Source organism: Melopsittacus undulatus, chromosome 2 (assembly GCF_012275295.1).
Source record: "Melopsittacus undulatus isolate bMelUnd1 chromosome 2, bMelUnd1.mat.Z, whole genome shotgun sequence".
Classification (NCBI taxonomy): domain Eukaryota; kingdom Metazoa; phylum Chordata; class Aves; order Psittaciformes; family Psittaculidae; genus Melopsittacus; species Melopsittacus undulatus.
In genome coordinates this window covers 108,591,453-108,611,684 of record NC_047528.1, presented here as the reverse complement: position 1 = coordinate 108,611,684, position 20,232 = coordinate 108,591,453, and the positions used below count along the sequence as shown (strand labels likewise).

The 20,232-nt window shown below is 37.4% G+C and overlaps 1 protein-coding gene across 3 annotated transcripts in view; it reads right to left on the bottom strand.

Moving 5' to 3' along the window:
• ROBO1 (roundabout guidance receptor 1) overlaps window positions 1-20,232 on the bottom strand; it is a 300,870-nt gene that overhangs the window by 65,292 nt on the left and 215,346 nt on the right. For all 3 annotated transcript variants that reach the window (XM_031046919.2, XM_031046917.2, XM_031046918.2), the window contains exons 4-6: window positions 19,682-19,802; window positions 15,914-16,052; window positions 14,570-14,697 (exon numbers count right to left, since the gene is read on the bottom strand). In XM_031046919.2, the coding sequence (XP_030902779.1) occupies window positions 14,570-14,697; window positions 15,914-16,052; window positions 19,682-19,802 (388 nt within the window). The remainder of the gene's footprint in view (window positions 1-14,569; window positions 14,698-15,913; window positions 16,053-19,681; window positions 19,803-20,232) is intronic.

Genomic DNA, 20,232 nt, shown 5'->3' with positions numbered 1-20,232 from the left:
AACAAAACAAAAAGAAAACATGGAATAAATAAAATTGAACAGACATGAAACAAAGCAAAGAATAAAGCAAAATTAAAATGAAATAAAATAAAAAGGACCCTTGCTAAGGACTTTAGAAAGCACACACATAATCTGATATATGAAAAATAGGTTTAAAATGTTGAATCACATATTTGTTATTTGATTTTTAAGCAGAAGTCTCTATAAAATTCTGAAAGTAAGGTGTAGAGGTAAATGGTAACAGACTGAAATAATGGCCAGGCAACATGGATTCTATACTAAGTCTTTCCAACGAACTGTTGTGTAACCTCTGTAGCCTTGAATAAAGTTGGCTTTTTTTCATATTATCATTATTTCACTGTATCAAAAACCTTCCACAGTAAAATTAACTTGAAATCTCCAGTAAACATGAATCTACGACACTGCTGAAATAGAACAGTGACATTTACACCCTTTCTAAAGCATATAAACATCTACAAATGGAAAATACTTGTCTAATAGCTATTACAAAGTAAGATTATTAAAAAGTTAAAATATGCTAAGGTATTTAGCCCACACACTTCTTTAGCATAAGATTGCTGTATCAAGGTCACAGTGCTCACTATTAAACTGCAAATGCAAACAAAACCACAACTAAAATCAATCTGAAAAGATTTTTAACCCTTTTCTTCCTCCCTCATTCCCAACCTCAATTTCAGGAAAGTATTCAAAACCAGAGATTTATTGCAAAATATTAGATTGTTCAGTATAAAATTGCCAGTGCTAAATTATCTAATATTAAATAAGCTTCCAACTATAGTTGAAAATCTTCATAAACTTTGAAATGGCACAGATCCTGGCAGGCTAACTTTGCTTATAAAAGAAAGGCATGTTAGAAAGCATTCCAGCTACCTATCACTAACTGAAAGAACAGTCTGCAAGTAAAAATGTAAGAATCATGCATTTAAAAAATATATATAGATACTGTAAAAAAAGTCAATAAAAAGTAGCTTGTATAAGATAATGACAATAAAAGTTATATATGTGTATATATATATATATATATGTAAAAGAAAACATGTTACAAATAAGCCTGTTGACACTTTGGTCTTATCACTTTATACTTAAGAGTTAACTATTGTTCAGCACTGTACACACTTTCATGTGGAGTAGGTAAGCACCTGCAATACACAATCCTCTGATTAAAAACATGGAGTAAATTAATAATATCCCATCTGCCAGCATTCATTAGGCATGAGGAATACTGGCTTACTGTTCAAATAAATACAGTGGACTCCAGGTGTATTATGAAAATGAAGCAGAAAGAGAATCAGATATATGACTGGAATTTGGATCATGTTGAAGCCAAGAAGCTGAAACCAAATTCACCCAAACCAGATCACACAGAGAATTTGGGTTTTATGTTATTAAAGACATTCCTTAGGAAATGCTCCCAAAGAAAAGAAGTTGAAATTATTATTTTTCAAAGACCTAAGTTTCAATTTTAAGGACGTATTCCGGATGCACATTAGCCTTCTTTATGTGTGTGGGTTTTGTATTACTCAAAGAGAAAAATTGGCTTGCATTATTCTGTTCAGATTATCTGCAAGTCTATGATTTGCAAGAGGAGTGGCCAAGAAATGACACACAAGAATTCCTGAGAGAAATACGCTCATCCCAAAGACTCAGCTCCTAGCTACTCTTGATCGTGCCTAAGTACATTACACAGTAACCATCAGTATTAACTGAAAAGTTCTCTGTTAAATCTGCAATCACAGTCTGATCTCCTCTTGAATTAGAAATGCTTCTCCATAAAACACAACTCGTATTCCACATGAAATAGCCTGATAAGAGAGTTAATGGGATGCAATTCTTGCACAGAGGAAGTAACTTTGAATTACTCATTTTCCTTTACTCAAGTAGTGCCAAAAAGAGAAAAGTTCAGCCTTCTTGGTAGCAATGCAAAGCTTCCTAAGCCTTCTTACTGAAATCGCACTTTGAAATGCCTAACAGATAGAAATCTGCCTTGGTTGCTCAATTAAATTTCTACAAATTAAATTAACTTTTAAGTGCTGAATTTCCACTTTTTCTTTTACCAGACTGTTTTTCCCTACAGTAGTAGGCCAAAAAAAACCCTGACAAGAAAATGTATTTTTTTCTGCCCACCTGTAAAAACAGAGGGGATACTGATACACGAAAGTAAATCCCTGTAGAAACAGGGCATCAAATCTGTGGCAACTGCAAAGGGTGAAATTTCACAGAAGAATTAGAACAGTTCTGTCAGAGGGACATCATGTGGTTTAAAATAACAACAATAATATCAACAACTACAACAAGGACCACTTTCTTTGTTTGATTTACATCCTACTGATATCCATGGTTACTAAAACTGAGAAGTAAATGACTTCTCCTCTATTGCGGCACATTTTATTTGTCAGCACTTTCAATTATAAAGTAAATTAATTTTCCCTGTGTTTATCATGGCTTTTCACGTGGCAGCTAGGGGGAATAACCTATTTGTAAAGACAGGAAGTTAGCATGTAAAACCACAAATACCAAAGGAATAATACTTTTGACTTCCAAATAACTTCCTTGACATGTGAGGCTTTTCAGGGAAGACGTGTCCAGTCACTGAACAAAACCCAAAAGGGAAGTGACTTCCAGACTACTGATGTGATCTTTTAAAGCCTTATTCTTGCCAGAAATCCTATCAGCCTCACTGGGACTATTGGTATCATTAAATCCACTCGCAGGAGTAGGATTTTGCAGTTTTAGGACTTAAACTACAGACAAGTATAGTTGCCAGATGTCAAGAGAGCAACTACTGTATTTGACAGATTTAGTATTGTAGAGTCATAGGATAATGAGATTGGAAGCAACCTTGGAGGTTTCTAGTCCAACCTTCTGCTAAACCAGGTTCAGCTATGGGGTGAAACCTGGTTATATAGGGCTTGAAATCTTCCAAGGACTGAAAATGCACAGCCTCTCTGGGCAACCTCCTCCACTGCTTGACTGTCCATGTACTGCATAAATTTCTCCTCATATGCAGCCTTGATCTCCCTTGTTATCTTATACAAATCCATTGCCTCTTGTTCTCCCACCATGGAACACTGTGATGACCCTGGGTCTCATCTTACCAACAACCTTCCTAGGTACTGTAGCTGCTGTTATGCCCCACCCCAAACCCACTTCTTCTACAAGCTGTGCAAGCACTATCCACTCAGCCTTTCCTCACAGGTACGTATGAGACCTCAACATGCTGTGTGTAATACCTGAATCTCAAAATAACGCATTTCATAATCCTTTGCACACAGGTGAATGCCAGTGTTGATCTAGTGTTTCTCTCAAACTCATCTATTTCCTCGTATTTAGAATTAAGTATTACAAAGTTGTGTCTATTTCTTACTCTGATAATGGACAACCTATTAACTTCAAGTGCCCCGTTCTTGACAGCTGTGGTAGTAATTATCTATCTCAATGAAAGTAAAATTACAGACATTTTCATTCATTTGTACTAATAAGGTGCTTCTGAGATGCTCAGATCCAAGGTGGTGATTAATTACTAAACAGTATTTTGTTCTGCTTATTAAATACTCATTAATTATTGCTCTGATTATTACTATTTATGAGTATCTTCCATGCATTCAGATGACACCTTGTTATTTAGCTGACACAAGCTGAATACTTCTGATTTAAGTTCAACATTTTTCAGTTTTGATTATTTAAATAAGAATCTTCATGTCTCCAAGGTCTACTTGACATGTACAGAGGCTATTAGAAAGGAAGCAAGAAAGTATAATTCTATACCAGAGAAATAAAACCATCCCAGTCTTCAGACCAATAATTACATACAACAACCAAACTCACATACAATCTCTTTAGCTTCTGTATAAATCCTTGGTCATATGGCTAATCTAGGAAATGGCAGTCAGAATGAAATTTAGATTGCTTTCAAATAACTTTGTGATACCTTAGTCCCAGTTCAAGTGAAAAATACCAGAGGTTGAATGTGCCTGTAGAAACAAACTGGTAGGAGACAGGCTGCAAGCATGAGCCTATGTGCTAGAATTGACAATGGAGTTCAGAAGCATACATTTCTGATGTGGTTGTCCAGGTAGAGGCTAGACAGAGATAGCATAGAGAGAGGTACATTATCTCTCATGGAGCACTGGAGTTCAACAGAATAGCTGACACTCAGTTGTTTATAATTTTGGTATGAAACATGTGGGTGAGTGTCGTGGTTTAAACCAAGTCCCCCTACTCGCGGAGAGTTAGACCCATAACTCACTCCACCCTGCCTGGCCAAGCACCATGTGCTCCCTCCTCCATTTTCCTCCAGAGCTCTACCCCTCCAGCTTCTCTTTCCCAGTATGCATCCTGGGCATCATGTGCTATGGTATGGAATACCTCATTGCCTAGCCTGGGTCAGGTGTCCTGTCTCTCCTTCCTCCCGGACTCCCCTCCTCTACCTGGCTGGAAAAAAACCTTGAACAAAAAAACACCCTCAAAACATGCTCAAACCATGACAGTGAGAAACCCACTGTTTCTAACCACTGTCTGAAATGAGTGGGTACAGAAGATTTGGGTACTAGTTACACACACAGGAAACGTCAGAGTCTGAGTATGTTTAGCAAACTGCTCAAACTCTGACTCCTCACTCCTTAAAAAAAATAAAGGCATTGGAACAATTTCATTTTCTGATCCCTCCCCTATTTCCAAGCAAAAACTAAAGCTGCCAACCTCTTCTGTTCATAAATATGCTTCATTCTCAAGCTTGCTAAACTCTGAAATCTAATTAACTACTTTTACCTTCAACTATCTGAGCAAGGACCACTGAATGCCCTTCTGCAACATGACTACCAGTTATTTATGTTGGTGTTTTGCAGAAACTGACATTAAAAGAGAATGAGACAATGTGCCATGTTTCATTTTCTGTCTAGTAATTTGTAGGCTATTTGTTCTTATCAAAGCAATCTGGAACACCCAATATCCTTGATATGCACATCTCTCTGCAGTCATTTGTGGAAAGTTTCACTTTCTACAGAAAAATAAACAAAGGTCAAAATCTCTTGTTCTGAGAAAATATAAATCCAGCCATTTAGCTGTTTCCTGGCTTCAATCTGTGAAAAATATGGGAAAATAACACCAGGTACATTACAAAAGAACTATCACTTTTCATCCTCATTGGTCTGTTTTCAGCTGTTACTTCTTGAGGTCTAGATACATACATAAGTAACTGCTAAAACTCACATTCATCTAAGACCAGACTTGGACACCCTCACTCTCCATGAATGCCTTCACAGTACATAGTCCCAGAGCACCAAGCATGATACAGTGCAGTACAAACTCCTAAGGAAAGATCTAACAGTCTGGCGCCAAGCACTTCTCTGCCATACAGTTGAGGCAAAATGTTTACATAAGATTTTTGGTGTTTCAAATAAAAAGTGATGACTTGTAATTCCAAACCCCCAGCATGCGGGTGATCCTGGTTTGTGACATTTATGATGACTGGAAGAATTCTGTTTTGGATTGCTGCTGATGCGTCAGATAAGCACTTCATAAGTTTAAAAGAACAAGTGACTACAGTAACTACTAACCAAAGGCAAGAAGACAGACATCTGATTGGAAGAGAAACAAACTAATCGTTTTCTACGATGGTGCTGTGAGAAAATGAAATTAAGAAAGCCAGCAGTTGACTGTTAGGAAAAATAGCTCTAAAAGTAAGACCATCTTTAAGAAATGTGGAAACCTAGAATCCTGTAGCAATTATTCAGGTTCATACACAGAACAAACACGTAACATCACAACACATGCAGAGTGGCAGTTCAACATCAACAACTCCAGAATCCATTTTAGAGATCAACTTGAAGCCAAGAATTCAAAATCAAGGATTCTCCCTCCTGCAGCAAGCAGGAAGGTAGATGTTCTCAGCTCTGCATCAGGAGTAAGAAGCCATTTGTTTCAACGGTGGCATTAAAATGTCACTAAGCTTTCTATTCTCTTTGGTGGCTTAAACTCCCCCCTCTGCTGACAAGCAGCACAAGATCTGTGCATCAATCAAACCTCCTGCTTGGGTGCTTTCCTGTTTTCAGGAGCTATCAAATGGCATTGACCCCTGGCTGTTCTGAGTTTTAATTTGGGCTGAGAGGTGTTTCCCTCCCCAGCCCTAATTGATGGGGCTGAGCAGTAAAATCTGGCTTGATCTCAGCTGTGTCTCTGTCATGTAACTATATTATCTTGATGTCTGCCTCACAGCAGGCTAATGAATCTTCCTTTTAAAACATTTAAACGGGCTACACAAGCATGTGTATGTTTGTACATGCGTGGTGGGGAGGAACCTACTGCAGTAATTTGTGGGAAGAAAACAGTGTGTAAAGCGCACTCACATGAGATTTTTTGATTTGCAACTGATTTTCCTGATACCAGCTACAAAATAAGAAAGTAAATGAAGATTTATATGATAAGAATGAAAAATGTGGAAATAGACTTTGTGGTGTGGTTTTAGAAGGCAGCACTTCTCAGGTTAATATGTGCAGTATGCAGTTTCAAATGGCTATCAATCCTGTAGTCACTGCCTTGAGGTGACAAGAGAAATCTGAAATATGGGGGTTAGGAGCCAGCAAGAGGGAGAGAGGGATTTAAAGTCTTCCAGAAATTCCTCTCCTAGTCTCAACAACCCCTTCCTTGTTCTGGGTTCTCCTAAACCAGCCTATAAACCACATACAATTTAGACAGCACACTTAAGACCAGCCTAATTCCACCTATTTTAAAACTCGACTAATGCAGTAAACTGTAGAGTACTGTTTCCCAGGCTTCTCTTTTCAGAGAAGAGCTGTCTTCCCCTGTGTTTAAAAACCACGGAGGTAATTTTGGGCACTGCTGCAATCTAAGTAGTCGTGGCTACAAATATTTATACTAAAACCTTTTAAAAGAGTGAAAAGAGATAGATGAATTTCAAATTAGGATGTGCAGAAGTACAAAAAGATTATGCTAGCTGGATGCTATTTGGAGAATTGTTAGCAGCTTCATACTGCATTTTTTGACTTACAGTAAAAGATAGTTGAGCTGAAAAGAAAACGGAGTAGGACTTTTTTTCCCAGCTGTTTATGATAGAAGCTTTCTTGGAAAGAAGTACTTGAAATCCATAGCAAACTTCTTAATGCAAGTTAAAGCTCTTTGTGAAAAGTGGCCAAAGCCCCATGATCAATGGATACCAAACACCCACTAAAAATGGAAACCAATAAATCTCCACAGCACAGTAACTTTTGATCATTAAAAAATGTTATTTTGGGCATGCAATACTTGGTAAGGAATACTGTCAAATGTAACAGATACTACCTCAAAAGAAATCTGGACTTCTTTTTATGGGGACACCATAGCCCCCACAGACAGACAACCCAAGTCTACATGTGGGACACTAATACCTGACCTTATTTTTTAATAATGCTATCAGGGAGTTAACCATGACATATTAATGAATTTTAATTATAGGTAACAAAAATCACAACATGGAAGAATTTGACACAAGATGGAATTATCCGCAAGGGACAGGAGAAGTTCACGTTGGATACAAGAAGGAAGTTCTTTACTGTGAGGGTGGTGAGGCACTGGAACAGGTTGCTCAAAGAAGTGGTGAATGCTCCATCCTTGGCAGTGTTCAAAGCCAGTTTGGACAGTCTTGGGAGCCATGATCTACTGTGAGACATCCCTGCCCATGGCAGGGGGCTGGAACTGGGTGATCTTAAGGTTCTTTCCAACCCATTCCATTCTATGAATCTAGGGAATTTTTACTGTGATTAAGGTAGAAAAGGAAACAAATTGCTTAGGGAAATAAAAACAATGTGCAAAAATAAACTAAACTAAACAAACAAAAACCAACAAAACAAACAAACCAAAAAAACCAAACAATCAGGGACACTCAGCCTGATTTTCACAGAATGAAGCCAAAAAGACAATAATGCTAGTAAAAAATGCTCGGTGGTTGAAACAAAACTATTGCTGCCGCTCTCATGGTCCAAAGATGTTGGCAAACAGGTTTAGTCTTTAGTTAGGTTAGTTATATTCTTCAAGGCAAAAGATCTGTTAAGGTCTGAGCACCCAAGAACTCTGAAGGAAAAGGTACAGAAAAGGCCATTGGACCTTGCTGGTGGAAGGCCTGATCACAACAGAACTTTTAGGTGACTTCTTCCTCTGTACCAAGAGCCAGGTATTAATGTCCTACCTTAACTGTGCCAAAAGAGAGAGTGTATAGTTAATCTAAAGAGATGAAAGTCCTAAGTGGGCTCTCATTATGCCACTGAAAGATGCAAAGAGAACCTTCAGTGCTATGTTTAAAGAGCATAAGGCATTTATGAGAACAAGAAAAGTAGCCTCAGATCCATCCATCCAGCTTTGTCTTTTTACTCAATTTTCTCATTCTATTCCATACTTAAACAGCAAAAAAAATTCACCCAAACCTGGGGAATTATGTATGGTCAAAGGGACAAGAGGAGCATGCAGATATCTCCTGCAGCAAATAACGTGAGTATACTTGATATACAGCAGTTTAACCAGAAGCTGTATATTCTGGAATATACAGCTGGAATATTCGAATATTGTGCCTTCTAGGTAATCTACTTTGCATATAAAGACTGTGAGATAATTTATTGCCAGTTCTGGAGTGTTATTCAGCACCTAACAATAAAATATTTTAGTGCTCAAGCAAAACATAATTCATAGTAACAAAATGTACTCAAAACAGCTTATCAAATGATGTTTGAATCCACTGTCATCCTAAGTCAGCATTTTTTGGATCAACAAGCAGTTCAGAGAAGACAGACTTTAACGATGCACGTAAACTAACAAAAATAAGACAGTATGCTATAGTCACTGTATGGTCCTTAAGAATATTACTTTTAGGCTATAAATAAGGCAAAAATAAAGTACGCACTGCCTTTTTATGGATGTCGAATATAATTTAATACAGCCCAAATTTATTTCAGAACAAACATATAGCAGAAGAACCAATGAAAATTATTATTCCTTGCACTCTATTTAATTTTATACGTAAAAGGGAAAATCTGCAAACTCAACAACTTGTAGTAAAACTCTACTTGGTCTATTCCAAACCCAGAATTATTGAAATGTTAAGTTTAGAACGGCAGTCACAAAATAAAGTCTGCAACAGCGAAGCCTGATGCAAAACTAATTGATTTTCTCCTCAGCCATGGGATTAAGGACATTGCAGGCACTAGAAAACAGTCTTCAGATTTTCCTTGCTACTTTTTAATTGAGTGCTCAAGTATGCTCCACAAATTGACTCCCTGTGATTCTCTGCAGTGAGTGATTAGAAGGTAGAGTTTTTAAGAACTTTACAGTAAATGAAACCCTATCAGCAGGAGAAAGCCTCCAGCTTCAATTTATTACGGTAGTAAGGTTCCTCCAAATTATTTTGCCTCCTTCTGTTCCACTTGCTCAGAAGCATCTGTCTCAAGTCCCTGTTTCAAAGTACTACATTGCAGGAAGGAATCTCCAAAGTTTTTAAGTATTATTTCCCTGTAAGCAATTGCTGTCACTGCTGTGAGATTCCATGGAAAAAATAAAACTCAATTAAAAAACCCAAAGCTTAAATGGCATAGAAGCAGTTATTTATCAAAATACATTACATGGCTTCGAAGCAACTATAAATCACCTTTTTTTTTTGCTGAAATGTCTACTGACTCCTTCTTTTACCTGTATTTTAGAAATGCTTCAGGAATCTCAGTGTACGTCACTTGCATCAGTAGAACAAGCACCTTCAGGGCACGAACCTCTTCTTCAAAGGGTTTTCTCAGTTCCTTCTGATTAACTTTTAAGATTTATATTCTTTCCCCAGAAATAGGTGGCGGTCAAACTCCTCAGATCTTTGATAGGAATCTGAAGTGCTGTCATAGTTTACAGCAGTCATTAAGGGGGAAAGGGCTGTCTCTTTAAGCCATACAAATCACAAGAGATGCTTTCCCTCATTCACCCTGCCAAAAGTTTATTAATTAAAAAAAGCTCCTGAAGTTCAAAGGACAATCACTATTCTTCCTTCCTCTTTCAGGGGGACTGAAGACAGACTAGGTCCCAAGATTAGTTCTTTCAAAAGGAGAACCACTGACTTAAAGAGAGACCATGTAGACAAGTTCAGATTTAAATCCAAATCCTAGTTGTAAAATTCAAGTGGTTAAATGCACCCATGATACTGTGAGGCATTCACTGCAACACATAATAACCACCATACAAGTCAACTGCATTTTTGTAATCCCATCAAAATCTGAATTTTGTCTTTGTTATTTTAATGTAGGTAGCTCCGATGCCTATAAAGCAATTACACTTACAGCCAACTTATAATGTGCACCAGCAGCCTGACACAGCGGAAACATTTACATGGTATCTGACAGATAAAAGAGCAAATCCTATTCCTTTTCATTCTGGGTGGTTTTCTCAGCCCTACCCAGGAGCCTTATCAAATTGATGTCTTTTATGGCATGCCTTGAAGCTACTTTGTACAAACAGGGGGTGGAAGGAGGAAGAGGAAATTCCAGACCTGAAGCATGTGCCACTTTTTGAGATTAGAATTCCTTGTCAGTTGACTAGAAGAGCAACATCAGAGCCAGAAGTCACTTATCAAAAGTTCCGCTCTCTATCTACCTTGCAGACAAGCTCTGTTAACCCTAAAATAAATGACAATGTATGTTAAAAACCTTGATATCAAGATCACCACTGTAAAATATGAATGGGCCAGTGTAATCTCCATAGGAATTCTTCTTTTTCCTTGCCAAACTGATAACACTGAAAGTTGTTAGTGCCTTTGAATAGCAAAATTAACATTTCACAGTTCAGTCACTGCTGCTGTATGCTTAGATGCGTTAGGCTTGGCACTGTGACAAGTACTGCAAGCTTCACCAGAGCCACTGCTTGATGAAAATGAGTTTGGTGATCCACCAACAGTCACCAACAGCCATCGTGTTGGTATTCTTGTGAACTACTCAAGTCAACTTGACCTCCTGAGTAGCAACTACACTGTCTTCACTACAACAGTTCTTGGACAGTACCATAGTAGGACTTCCACTGGAGTCGTAATTTCCACTCCTGTCCTAGAATTGGACAGAATAAAGCTCATTTCAGCATCAATTATAAACCTATTATAAAATTAGATGTTAAAAAGCCTAATCAAATACTGCAAATGGGAGTGAAGCGAATAAAAGTAGAGCAAAATACAGAAAACTTTGGTTGCTAGGTTTAGTGAAAAGCACTTTTATGATTAAACGTGAAATTCTCAGATTCCTGGAGAAGCCCTACTTCCATCTGCATTCATAGCAAAACTAATTCCCTTTTAGAAGTGAAGTTCTGAGGCATGCATTTCTTGTAATTCTATGTGCCTTAGGAACATGGGCTTAAGTGTTATATATAATAATGAAATATTATTTCTGTAGTTGTGTTTCAAGGCATAAAACTAGGTAAATAACAGAAATCCTCACAAAACCATGAAAAGCATATATATTAAATACATCTAGAAAAATATAACTGAATTGCTTAGTGCTAGAGCAAGAAAGAAGTCCACTGGTTCTAGAGATGCACTTTTGGTCATTGTTTCCCTGTTCTGGAGCTCATCAGCTACTTGTTAAAATACAATGTATTAGTAAAATATCATTTAGGCTTAGTAAAAAACTAAGTGAAGGGTTCAGACTTCTGTATCAATACAGGACTCCGCATTTGTTTTAAGAGTTTCACTGAAATCACAATAAAAATACAGCATCTGTACTTCACATAGGAAATACTTATGCTCCCCAAAGTCTGGAGTCCACATAAGGGAAAACAGTGATTCCAAGAATCTGCAATGCTGGTGTCATGAGCAGGAAGAACACGGAAATGAAACTGATATTCCCTCCCCTCTTTGGAATCTTCTACAGTTAGAATCCTATATTATAAAGCCGAACCCTCAGGGTTGACAGTTCCTACTCCATGAACACAGATCAGGTCCATTCACTGAGCTCAGAGGCAGTCTTCCTGAGCCATAGAGCACTGCCAGGCATGCACTATGCACTCCAGCGTCTGCTAGATCAAGCAGGGGCAGAGCTGACCTAGAGGTAGTCATACTGTCAGATGCAGTGCAGCTCTCTGCTGAGACACCAGGCTAACTATCCACCTCACTTCATCCACACATGCCTGACACCTGGGTATCTCAATTAGCCCTGGTGTTTCACACTCCACCTTTTAATACCCTAGATAACCCCGTACAGTGCAGAACACACACATCAATCACAGCTCTTGAGGCCTGAAAAATGGTGAGTATAGAGGAGGATATGTCCTCTTCTTAGCAGTGCTACCACCCCTAAGGCCTGAGTGTCTCCAAGCACACTACTTACAGCTCTTTCTGCTGCATGCCATGTTGCATTCAGTGAAGCAGTTCCACTGTGCAGGCACTTGGCAGAGACGACTGCCCCTTTCGTAACACAGATATGCGACTTCTGGGGTTACCATCAACAACTCTTTAGCATGTAATCTGGCATGAAAACACCACAGCCTATTGCTGAGATACTGAGGGAGGAAAACCCCACAGCAAACCCCATGAAACCCCTCGAAAATCCAAACTCAAAACCAAGCTAAAAAGCTAAACTCACCACTTTGTCCTTTGCTGAATTTAACAAGTGGGAGCTGTAACTTCTGAGGCCATGATTTGCAACACAGACCTCTGTTTACAATACGTAGCCAAAATAACTCTATTTGGCCTAGCAGAACACACATTTATTAAACCCTACAGTCAATAGAGCATGTGGCACTGACCAAATGTACAGTGTGTTAACAGGGAAATAGGTGGGGAGAGGAGGGAAGAAGAGTAGAAGGAGGAAAAAGAAGAAAAATGTGAACAAATCTCAATGCAAAATGCATGCTTTCTAGAGAAGTAGTTTTTTATTTCCCCTTCCCATAATAGTAGGTCTCCTGGATACTCTAATAAATGGATTTTGACGATAATTTACTATATTACCAACTACAAATTGGCCTTACGCATTACAGTTTCTCACATCAATCCCTCCTATAAAGACATTAGTACAGACAAATGGCTGAGGAGGTAATTTATTCACACTGGGAAACAAATTATCCTGTAACAATATCTGCAGAGCAAAGCTGTTACAATGTAAATATCTACTGTGTTAAACAAGCTCTTAAAAAAAGAACCTTGCTGAATCAAGACTTAGGTTGCGATTGTGTTCCTTAAAAGTACCATTTTATTATCAAAATTAGAAATATCTCCCTCTAGATCACTAATATCTACACGTCATTTTATATCTAGAGTAGCACTGTTAACCTAAATGAGATTACAAGAATGTGTTTGCTTATTATTTTGAATAGTATTACAAAAGACTAGGGCTGCCAGTATCTTATATCTAGAAATGTAACTGCTCAACCAGTCATAAAGCAGATTTTCTTAATACTGATGTTTTACAAGACGGAGTTGATACAAGACATGACCTTCAGAACAAATCACCATTTAAAAATAATTCACTCTGTCTTTTGAATAAACTGCAATTACTTTTAACTTTTTATTCTAAACCCCTGAGCACAAGTGCTGGTTGTTTTGCAAACATAAGGTATCACTTTTGATGTTTAAACACTGTGGTGACTCACAAAGCAGAGCATCTCAGAATTCTAGGGTTTATGAGAGCTTCAACTCTCAAGCTATTTTCCTAACAGCTACAGATGTTAGGAACACCAAGTGTTTCTGGTGGAAAAAGGAGAGCAGGTTAAGGACAAGACCTTTCCTGTTACAGTAAATGTGTCAAAATAGAGCTCTGTTACCAAATAAAATACTTCTAAGCCTATACTTTCCCAGTACTCCATAATAACCAATTCCCACTGAACAGAGAAAAGGACAGAAGGACAATCAGTCCTTAGAAAAAAGCATGAGGATTACATCATTGCCTGTCTGCTAGCCAGGAAAGGAAGAGAGGATTATCTGAATAGTGAACATCTGGATGGTGTATATAAAGGCAATGAAGGATTTTTATACAGATTAGTTCACTAAGTTCCACTGAATTTTTATCTTACAGAGAAACAGTAGTGCTATGATACGCTTCTATAATAAAAAAGCAACAGGAATGCTAGTGGTTTGGGTTATTGAATTAAAAGATACACAGATTTATCATTCACTGTCTCTTTTTTAATTGAAAAAATTGTCAGATACTTGAACTTATAACTCTCCCTTTTCAAGTTAAAACAACGTAGCTTGCTAATAACACTGGTTTTCTTCTTTCTATTTGGGTTTTAGATACAAAGATCATAATTGATACGATCCTGATCACACTGAAGTTCAAAACATGTTCAATTCCCCACTACTTTTCTGTAAAGTCTGCTTACAAAAAATCTGATATATGAAGTGATTCGACTTCTTAAGTATACAACTCAAGCAAAATTCGTATTTTTATATATTTTTTTACCACACAGCATAGAGTTGCTGCATAAGTCATAACTCTAATAGTTGTGTACAGACTTAGCTAGTGGCATATAGCAATTCTATAAAAGTTACCAGGCAAAAAAACCCCAACTTTATTCTATACTGGAGTACTATGCAAGGAAACATTCTTACCTTGAACTGTCAGAGTTGCTGATGCTTCAGCTTTTCCAACCATATTTTCTGCAACACAAGTATACGAGCCCATGTCTCCTGCCATAACTTTCCGGATTTTCAAGGTATGATCATCACGGATTTCATATCTTTAAATATACATAGTCATAAACAGTGAATAGGAATAACAGAACTTTACAATTTCTGTAAAGGGTAAAAATATGGTGGGTTTTCGCTCATATTTTTATTCCTACATCTGCCTTAGAAATAAAAATGTGTATAAATCCTCATAAATTTATAATGTAAAGATAACATTTTTAAAGCAAAATATATATTAATAATTGAAAACTTTAATTTCTTTTGCAATATGAGTCTTTTTTTTCAGTTGTCAGTACAATTTCACTGTTGTAGAGCAAACATAAAGCTGCAACATGTAACTTTTTAATTGTTAGAACAAGTAAATGCAATAACAGTTATTTTTCTTCCTGCAGTTTTTCCATCTGAATGAAGCACTTTTTTAATATGGTTGAAAAGACAGTATTGCTCTCAAGAAGATCAGAATTGCTTGAAAGTCAAGATAAATCCCAATTCATTCAATTTCTTTTGAAAAGACCAATGTGGCTTTTTACCATTTCTTCTCCTTTCATCACTTTGTTTCTCTTCTTTGTGTAATGCAGTCAATGCATTTATGTGTTTTTTATACTAAAACTGCTACAGTTTTATTAAAGATATAGGCTAGATTAACAGGAAGTGGGAACTGGATGGCTGGAGCCAACTGTTCTGGGATTTCTTCTTTCAAGCTCCTCCCTTAACAGGTTTTCAACTGACAATTGTGAATTCATATTAAATTATCTATCTATCTATCTATCATAGAATGTACTTCTTTTAATAAGGTCTTTTACATTTTGGCCTGAATTAGAGCAATGACAGGGGAAACGTAGTAACAAGAACATGTAAAATCAAGGCAGCTATCTATATTATCAGACCACATTTTATATCAGTTTTGATTCCACTATGTATTTCCTGACTTTGCAATCTAATTCATTATTTGATATATATTCTCCAAACTTTTAATATTACAAAAAGACTCTTCAGGTGACAAATCAATCTGTATCAGATACTACACACTGAACTCTGTTATATTTTGCTATATTTAAGTGTTGTTAAAATGAAAGCTTGAGAACAAACCATTCTTAAGTTTCAGTTTAAACTGCAGCCTCAGCAAAGCTCAATGGTAACGAGAAATGTCTTACTAGATGAAGCCAGGCTTTCTCCATTTAAGAAGAATACTAGCTGTCAAATGTTGAATGGCTACATTATATATCAAGCTAGACGTCATAAAATAGGTAACTCCATGTACTGCACCTTGCTTTTGGTAACTCCCCATCATCTTTCCTCCATCTTACTGTAGGGACTGGGTCACCTCTTGCCTCACACTTAAACTCTGCACTGTCATCCACAGTTACAGCCAAATTACTTGGTCTCTTCACAAAAGATGGTCTCTCTAAAAGGAAAGGAAAGGAAAGAAGGGATTAGTCCAGCAGTTCTGAGCCTGTATTGCAGTTTCTCCTGAACTGTGGCTGTTAGAATAAGGGAAGCAGTGTGATGAAGCTGATGGAGGTGCCTCTGCTGCTGCTCTTCTCACTTTCAGTGCCAGGCAGAAGATCCATGGCCCTGCAGATGGCCAGTACTACGAATCTCAGCACAGGAGGCAGATGCTCTTAACAGTGGTTCATGATCCAGGTGCAGACTTCCTTACTTCTTCTGTATTGTTGCCACAACTAATATAGCTAAAGCAAAAAACAACTTACACAGAAAATCTAAATACACATTGAAACTCAGGTAGAAGCAGGACTGTTGCAAGGACTGAGACAATGACCACTCATCTGGTGCACTGCTTCAAAAAGACTGACGGCACAAACCAAACACCTCACTGAAGGTTTTGACTCAATTGTGCCCCTAAATTTGAAGGCAAAGTAAGGCCCAGCACAGTATCTCTGCAAGGATGCTCGTGTCAGCAGCAGGTAGTGTTCAATGCAATCATTTCCAATGGTACATTAGAAAGATAACATTTTCTTTCAATAGCACACATAAGATCAAACAAACCAACAGAACCCATACAGTCCTCTCTATATTTTTTCATAAAAACTGGTATTGTCCCTGGCTTACATTGTAGGACATGGATGACCCAAATCTGGGCTCACTGGAGTCAGATTAATTGCTGCATCCTTTTTCTCAGGCTTTCTGAAACAAAACAGGATCTCAGTCCAGGCTGTGCTATTCTGGGAACCCCACTACTAGATGGAAATTTCAGGAAAGGGATAGACACATTCTTCCACTTGTAACAGGGTGCAAAGCTTTATGGTGTTGGGCTTTTCATAGTTTCATAGGTCCACAGCAGGCTGGAGTCCAGTGAGGTTCACACATATACAAGGAAGATAAGTGTTTAACAATTTCTGCAACACTCCAGGAAGGACTATGCACCTAGAAAGGCAGCATCAGATGACAACAGGATGTCCATAAAATAACTGTGAAGGTTTAACAGGTGAGTGCTTGGCATGTCCCTTTGCCTAAGGCAGATGACCTTTTTTGCCTCCAAACCTGTGAAAGCTGTGAGGGAGTTGAGAAGGCAGTTGCATGTTTTGACTTCTACGCATTGAAGATATAAATATCATCTTGGAAATGGAAGAGTCTAAAGCCATTGGCACAATCAGGAAGTGTGAAAACCACAAAATACATCACAGATTTCTCATAGAAGTACAAAAAACCCCACCATACCGAAGGATAAAAAGCCAATCCCATATTCTCACATTTGTGTTTGAAAAAGGTGGTTCTGAATATTACTTTGACTTTGTAGATAAAGAAACAGAAATTCAGTATTACAAAATTCCAGTGAATGGTGCAAAAAGGACTTGAAGTACAAATGTGAACTGAACAAAACCCTGTAAAAGAGCTTCCCTTACTCTCAAAGATGTCCAGACCAGCTAGATGCTCGTGTTGTAGAAAACTTACCTTTGCTTGCAGTGCTAGCCAAATAGTGTTAGATGAACTAGCATGTTGATTTTTAAGTTGTCAGTTCTATCCTGGTTTCATAGACAAGGAGGAAGAAATAAAACAGACACCTACAGAAATGAATCTAGTTGTGAATTAAAAAGCCACAAACATAGGTAGTCCCCCTGACCCTATCCCCTTTCTTGAACATGCAGTAAAAATGTAATCTGAATGCAAGAAAAGAACATTCCAGATTAAACTTTGGAGTAAAATAGTTTGGGGAAAAATATTCAACTTAACTATGCAAGAGAAAAAGGACTGATCTGGTAAGGCCAGGACTGCTCCACAGCAGCAAAACCCACAAGAAGCACGCTGTTCGATAAATCAGTTTTCTAAAGGACAGTAATAGTCCAAGATCTTTTGTCTGCCCATTCATAACACTCTTATTCAAATCACATATATAAATAAGGAAAATCAGGATCTATCTTTGTTACACGATTATTTGGTAAATACAAAGAAGGCTTAGCAAGGATCACTTTGAAACTTTCTAATATTACAGTTTCTGGCATGCAATCCTCCCTCTGATCTAAAACAGAGACTTAAAGTTCAACTTCTAAATAACCAAAACCCCATAAACAGAAGATTTATATTGAAAAAAATTTAATATCAGCATGTTTCTCATGCTCTGTTGTGCAGATCTAGGGCCAGAGTTGAAAGAATTAGGTGTATTAAAGATTTCTAGGCACAGACTGATAAGACATTCAAAGCTTTACTGTCCTGTTTGGAAAGAAAACCTCACTAGTTCCCCAGGCTGAAAGTAAGAAATACGTCTGAAGACAAAATGAGATGGAGAAAAATGCAAAGACAGACTTCTCTTTGCAATGCATCCCTCTTACAGGTGATTAGCAAGAGTCATATTTTCCAGCCTGGATTACCTACCAGTCTGTACTCAGTGATGAGCAACTAAATGGTACTGTTAATGAGGAGCTCAGTGCCACAACTTTACTCATGTAACTATGACTTTCTTTCAATTCTAGATTTTGCTTGGAAGTTCTAAAAGTCTATTTGACAATAAACTTCCTCCCAGAGTGCTTCAGAGGTGTCTGCAAGTTAAAAAACCCAAATAACACCCATCAAACAAAGAAAAAAAAAACAAACCCAAACAAAACCGCTACCAAAAGCCAGTAGAGTGGGTCATAGGGAGTCTTCCTTAACTTCATTTACACTATCTTGCTGAATATTTGGTTTCAACAGATTGAAGATGGCATGCAATATTGTTTTATTATGGAAAACCCATACTTCAAACAAAACTCTGAATAGGACTTTAAGCTGTCTGTAAAAAGTAATGAAGACAGATGAAAGTGCCAAAGACTGACAAGACAGATATTAAACCTGAATTAAAAACAAAAGCAAGAGCTGGGATTACTGCAATAGCACTGTGATGGAAACCAGCATGTTATGAACCATGGCTTGGATACTCTCATCCTGTGAAAACACTCCTTCTACAGAAACAATTGAGCTATCTCAAGCCTCCCTTACTTTAAAGTAACATGGGACACATTTTGAAAACTACCAAGGCTGCACCTATAGTCACCATGAGGCAATTCTCCCATGCTAAAGGAATTCTTTTCTGCAATAACAACAAACCCTGCAGTTCTCAGCTGTTACCTTAAACAAAAACAGATTTGCTGATACTCAGAGAAACTATCATTAGGATCACTTGAACAAGTAGACCTGTTGTATCTTCACAACACCCAGTACATGCAGCTATAAACAAAAGGTTAATTATTTAAGATGGAAATTACAATGATTCTGATTTTCTTCATTAAGAGGGGGAAAAATTAAGCCTCTCCTTCATAGTGGTGTTAATTTTTGTTTTGCTAGTACTTTAAAACATTGATCCAGATAGTGGATACTGGGATTATTTTCAGTTTCAGGACTAAGAAAGTATCTTCCAGTAGTAAAAACAGTCCAAGGTGGATTGCAAAGCCATTAAGTGCCAATCATTTGCTAGAACACAATAATGACAAAAACATTTGCAACACTAAAAAGGAAATAGATGAGAATGATCATTAATAGAAAGCTTAATAGGAAAACCCTAAGGTGGACATTTTCATGGACAAAGTCTTAAAGAGTTCTTACCTAAAACAGTGAGCTCCGCAACTTCACTTTCACGTTCTCCAACCATATTTGTTCCAACACAAACATATTTGCCAGCATCATTCTTTCTTGTGTATGTTATCATAAGCTTTCCTCCTCTGATCTAGGACAAATCAAGGATAATAAAAAATACATAAACTACTGATTTAATAATATTTGTTATCTTGAAAGCAGTTTTGTAACAGACAATGAATCAGAACAAGCTACCAGTAACTTTCCAAATCATACAACAAAATGAATCCCCCTCCCAAAACCTTTTAACCTAATTTCCTTCTCTTTGCAAAAAGCTTGCCTCTAAGTTTTACATCAGTATTTTAAAATCTCTCAGATTTGGATCCCTATTACTCTACTCTTCACTCTGCATAAAATAAGACTGACTGTTCAACAGCCTGTTTAATGCTTGCTGGCCAGAAAGTCTACAATTCTTTCCTATGTACTACTGCAGTTTGATATAATCAGGTGGAGAGCAAAAATTAGCACTAGACATCAATTCCATTTGCACATCAAGTGCTGTGATTACTTTTTTTTTCTTA